This window comes from Mercenaria mercenaria, chromosome 17, assembly GCF_021730395.1.
Source record: "Mercenaria mercenaria strain notata chromosome 17, MADL_Memer_1, whole genome shotgun sequence".
NCBI lineage: Eukaryota > Metazoa > Mollusca > Bivalvia > Venerida > Veneridae > Mercenaria > Mercenaria mercenaria.
Genome location: NC_069377.1, coordinates 49,859,195 through 49,865,194, shown reverse-complemented (window position 1 = coordinate 49,865,194; position 6,000 = coordinate 49,859,195). Strand labels below are relative to the sequence as shown.

Genomic DNA, 6,000 nt, shown 5'->3' with positions numbered 1-6,000 from the left:
ATTCCCGATTTTCTCTTTGTAAACAATCCGAACCTGAACCTGGTTATGAATGAATAAGAAATCTCATCGCAGTTATTACTTGTCATATTGTTTGAATTAAAAAAAACTGTTTATCCAATTGATCAGAAATATTCCAGGTTTTCACAAACCTGTTAAATTGTCCTAGGTGAATAGTTGCCTTTTTATGTATCCCTTACCGAGTCGGGGAATTCCCCGAGTTCCTATTTATTTAGCGGTCTGTAGTCTGTACCCGTTGACGCCGCAGTAAATTTGTTACGTCGCGGAGGAACAAGAGACACGTGCGCCATTTTCCGGCTTGCTCACGATGAGCATACCAACATTTATCGATGTTGAGGTCGCAGACCAGGTAACATAGCATAAAATCCAGTCTCATGATTTTAGAATTATGGTATACATTTAATATATGAAGGTTTTGCTCAACCAATCGGTCAAAATAGCGATCTGTATGTTATTTATAAATTTATGTCACCTGTTTTCGCGACAAAAATATTTCGAATTTTTGGACTGTTGCGTCCCAGTCTATTACATCGGGGAACAACCTCCCTGCCGATGTTTTCAGAAGCCTCTGACTTGGTATCCTTCAAGCAGGGGCTGTGATAGTCTAAATAATGAGACCTCGGGCAGACCGATTTTACATTTTGGTCAAAGGGAAGTATACCGTTCATCTGTAATGTCGGAATTCCGGACCATTCACTCCCAAGTCTTTTCCTCCCCTGACTATTCACTCCCAAAATGGGAGTGAATAGTCACCTTATGGGGTGACTATTCACTCTCATTTCATTTTTTTCTATTATGACAATTCAAAACTATGCATTTTAATATTTAGTTTGAACGAATTGTAAATAGATATTCCAAGAATATTTGAATAGTTATTGCAATATCAATAATATTGAAATTTGCATACTCTAAATTATACTGAAACTGGATAATTTGATAAATGCTATACATACAATGATATATCAATGACATTTTACATAATAACAAAAATTATTAAACAATGGTTAATAATGACATAATAATAGAGCCCGTCAAGCAAATGTGTCCTTATGGTATTTTTATTGGTTTTACTTTTACGATTTATTTTATCGAAACCGAAGTTTCAGTTGTCTATCATCAGCAATATGAAGTATGAATAAGATGTATTTAATTAAAAGTTATGTATTGTTACTACAGATCTTTGATGTCCTTTGATGATTTAATGAGAGAGTGATATAAAAATATGCATTGTTATAATAATTACATCGCTCATTGAAAAACTGTATAATCACGTATATTCCCTAGTATATAATCCAAGCATTTTAATTTATTTCATTCTTGAGATATTGTACATGCTAATTTTTCTGGTGTCATAACTGTTTGAAAAGTGAATTATGAAATTGCTGGATTTGTATTGACTGTACGAAGTTCGTCGAGCATCCTCCGACTATTTTTACTTCAAATTTAACCACAGCCAAATATCTATGTAACTTAGATCAAATCAAACAAGACTAAAGATACCAAAAGCAAATAGAATTTTTCATAAATCTTTGAGTTACTCGGGACCACAACTGGAATAACATACTAATCATATATGCTCATCTGATACTCTGCAAAATTCAAACAATCCTGTCTTCATGGCACTTTTCTCAACCAAATTACTATGAGAAATAGTGACTACCAATTATTTAAGTTCCAACATTTGCAACTATAATGTATGTCATACTTTACTAGAATTTTGTTTGTTTGACATGTATATAATTTTATTTAATTTTTTTCTCTTTATTTTTGTAAAATGTTCTCTCATTATTGTTATAATCATGTTTATTGAACATATTTATACAGTGAGCTATTGAAATTGGCTTGTCAATTGTCATCAGCTATTATTAATTATATAATAAGTTGTTACTCACTACTTGGGTCACAGATTTCCGCTCTGTTTTTTGCAGAATCAATATTTAAAAAATAATTAGCTTCCGCTGGCTTCAGCTTTTGCAGACGTTTTCCAAAATCGAAGAAGGCCTTTCACTGTTAAGGGAACCTTTTCACTGTGAAATGACAGACTTCACAAATTTTATCCATTCTAAAATGTTGATCATTATTGCCATCAAAATCATATTGGTTTCGATGATTCAATTTTGACAATTTAAACTTTTTGTACACATCGTAAAATACATGCTTCTGAGTTTTTGAAGTCTAGTTGATCATCGCAATTCACTTATAGATCAAATTTGTGTAGAGCAAGAGGCATAAAATATTGTATATTGTTCTGCAGGAGACTGCATCGAATCCGTCGCAACACTTTTTTTTTTAATTATCTGGAAGGACAATTCTATATCTTAGATATTAGTGGAATTAGCATAACAAAGCTGTTCCAGGTTCGATATTTTTTAATATGACGTTACATACAAAATATTGCAAGGTGTGATGACATTTACGTTACGTTATAGCGTGCAAATTCACAACATGCATTTTCTTAAGAAGGCTTTAAAACTTAATTGTGACAAACTATAGAATCTTACTACAGAACACATGAAAATTTTGCTGTTTTGATACTTTACATTCCGGCGCATTCATCTTTTTTTTCTTTCTTGATTCGGAATTTAAAAATATTTAGAAACTAAACTCATATCTATGTTTATGATATGACCAAACTTCATATATAATGTTTCAGCCAATCTTACGTTACTCTTCTTAAAACCTAATACTTAAAACTTTCTTGCTTGGCTAAAGATCTTTTTATCATGCCAGACATTTTAAGTATCTTTCCTCAGAAATTGCTTATTTTGTTTTTATAAGATTTTTACTTTACTCTATGTTTGTATATTTTTGTTGCACTACAATGATACTTAAAAAAACCAGTATGGGTAATTATTCATCTTATCTTACATATCTACATTAAAAAATAAAAGAGAAGTCAATAAATTAAAAATTATTCATTTTGTATGACTCTAAATATAATCCAGCCATGACATACAAGCAATAATAATTTACCTAACTAATTAACATAATTTGTTGTGTTATCTTATGATGATTTAACTTAAAGACATGAGAAGTACAGCAATTTCTAATAGACTATATGATATTGATCTGAAAGGTGATGATTAGGGTAGCAACTTTCAATCAAGGAGTGTTAAACAAACACAAGTGATAATTGATGTCTTGTTAATATACAACTAATCAAGGAGGTTACATCTCGTGGTGATGAGATAATTGGTAGCTTTTAAGTATACGGAATATCAAAGATGTTTCACAAATTATTTCACAAGGTATAAGGTAATGTTATTACAATTTAAAAATCTGTCATGCACAATGCTATAACGACTTATAAAAAAGTGTGGTGTAACAGGGTCTAAAGTTCACTATTCTAACTACAACAACAACAACTCTGTTCTCTATGATAACTACTGTTTAATATAGTACTATGTTCTGAGTTAATATATACAACAATGTCTTTCTTCACAATTTCCTAACATAATCTCTATTATTTCATTAATGTCTAACTCTAACAATAATAATTCATTGCTAATTGCCCCGGCTCTAAACTATCTTAAATCGTATGGAGTATCGGCATACGTTACCAGGGCCCTCCCTACATTTTGGGGGATTGGGGCCGGGGCCCTTGGAGGGGGGAATTTCGCGTCGTTTTCAAGGGAGGGGGGAATTCATTCTGGAGATATGACATCAGATCATAACCCCTTAAATTAAGGTCAATTGAGTATTACAGATATCAAACTAATGTGAATATATCTGAAGTATTGTACAGAACATAATCTATTGAAAACAGGCAACTTTTATTTTCTTTTATTAAATCAGTTAGGTGACATCCAATCGAGGTTCACATGTCGTCATTAAGGGAAGCACTAGCAGTATCCACGGACATTGTCTCAGCAGCAGCCGGAGCAGGGCTTCCCTTCATCGTATCTACCTGATTGTGCATGTCTGGCCCTGATGAAACAGCGGTGTCCGTGACAGTAGTTTGTTTTTTTAGAGCATGCTGCTTAAAAAGCAAATCTATTTTTGCGCATTTCGCCCCAGTTGCATCTGTGATCGTTTTACTGTATGATGTGCATTATGCAACATTTTTTTCAAAGGGAAGTAATTTTGCATACACGCATCCGGGGAACTGAAAAACGAGCGTATTATACGGATCAGTAAAACCAGGGGTTCCACTAGACCTGAAAACCCAAGAGTCCCGGGACCCTTGGGTCCAAATTTTGAAGGGTCCTTTTTCAAAATACAAGAGTCCTGCCCCAACACATCGATACAATTGACTATATTTTCTTATAAAGTAATACTACGTAATTAATAGCTACTACAACCAAGAACATGTTACAGCATAATAACAATTTCTGTTTCAGGTCATATAATCTCATATTGTAAATAAATTTTTATCAAAATTCATTTTAATTTGATGAGGTTTTTCTTCAATATTTTTGTTTGTTAGCAGAAAAGTGCTAAAAGTTAGTAAAACACTCTGTAAAAATGTATCCAAAAACGTACTATCCGGATACTGGTACACTTTTGGAATGTCGTCTGAAATGTTGTTTTTTGCCAGTTAATTGGTTCACTAAGGTAAACCAGAGATAGTTCCTCAAATAATGATGCTACTTTTCATTAAAAATTGCATTGAAAGTCAAGTTTTTTTAGTGAATTTTGGAAAAATTGCATATGTGATCGGGTGTAATTAGAATCGTGAATGGACATTCTAAACTTATTTTTACTTTCCAAATTCATTTAAATTTGTGGATTTTCTCGTTGAAGTTAAGGTACAATCATTAAACAATGATCTAATTTAAAGTTTGCATGAAGAAATCTTGCAGGACACTTTTCACATGCTCGGTAATCAGCTGGTCGCGTAATTACGATAATTTAATAATTGGCGCCTTTTTTGACAGTATGCAGGCTCAATACGGGTAACGCTTTATCAATTAATGTTAACACTTCATTGATTCATTACCTATGTGCACTCGCCGTGACGTAAAGAAAAATCAGCGTGGCATGTCCACAGGATAAAGGGCGGGAATTTAGCAGAAGATCAAAGGCAGGAGGGCATGACCGCGAGTGTTTATTTTGAATACACGTGTTTATCGTGGACATAGTTTTACTTCAGGAAATGACTGATAAGAGGAAGGATTATCAAAGGAAAATGTCTCCGGGTCCCGAGTGACGCACAGGCAATTATCATGCCGGGTCCTTTGAGCGTCTTTTGAAAATCTCCCGGACACGGGCTCCTAAGACTATCGGGTATCGATTTTTTTCTTGATTTTTTTTTTTCTTTCAAGGGGGAATTTTTCTATACTTGGGGGGAAAAAAACATACTATTTCGAGGGGGGAATGGGGCCGAATTTCGGCCCCAAAAATCGGCAAACGAGGGCCCTGGTTACTAACATTAGCACGGGCAGATTGATACTGAAGTTCTATCTAGAATTTAGCGGTATTTAAGGAAAACTTCGTAGGGATGACTAAATTGTTTTTCTCCAAAAGGGCACGCATTTTGACCATAATAATAAAAACATGTCATTATTTCATTTAGTCATCTGTCATTACAATTAGTTAGAAACAAAACAACAATCATGACGCAGCGAATAACGTGGCCAGAGGGTAATTAACCTGGACGAGATATCTTAACCTGTCATTTTCCAGATGTAAACAAACGCTGAAGTTATTTAAAGTAGCATTCCGAAATTCTTTGTGTATGACTTTTTACTGACCGATGACATTTTGCTGACCGAAAAACAAGATGATAAAATATGCTTATCTAAATAAGTATAATGAATTCATAAAGTCATTATACGACAAAAGGATTAAAAAAATATTCACATAAAAATCAAAAGTTTTCTTTTTTTTTCTTTTTTTCTTTTGATACAGTGAAGTATGAATTTTGTTAGAATGTTTTCCAGTTACATTTTAAGTCTCTATTTATAGTTTCTATTAGTCCATTTCAATAAATGCAAACCCAAAAGTTCTCAGCAGTTTAAATTACATATTTAGGCAATCACA

General features: G+C 33.3%; 1 protein-coding gene across 1 annotated transcript in view; it reads left to right on the top strand.

The window, feature by feature from the left end:
• The first annotated feature begins 241 nt into the window (after positions 1-241).
• LOC123536100 (eukaryotic translation initiation factor 3 subunit M-like) overlaps positions 242-6,000 on the top strand; it is a 31,597-nt gene continuing 25,838 nt past the window's right edge. The window contains exon 1 of the mRNA XM_045318919.2: positions 242-367. Within this exon, the coding sequence (XP_045174854.2) occupies positions 326-367 (42 nt within the window). The 5' untranslated portion in view covers positions 242-325. The remainder of the gene's footprint in view (positions 368-6,000) is intronic.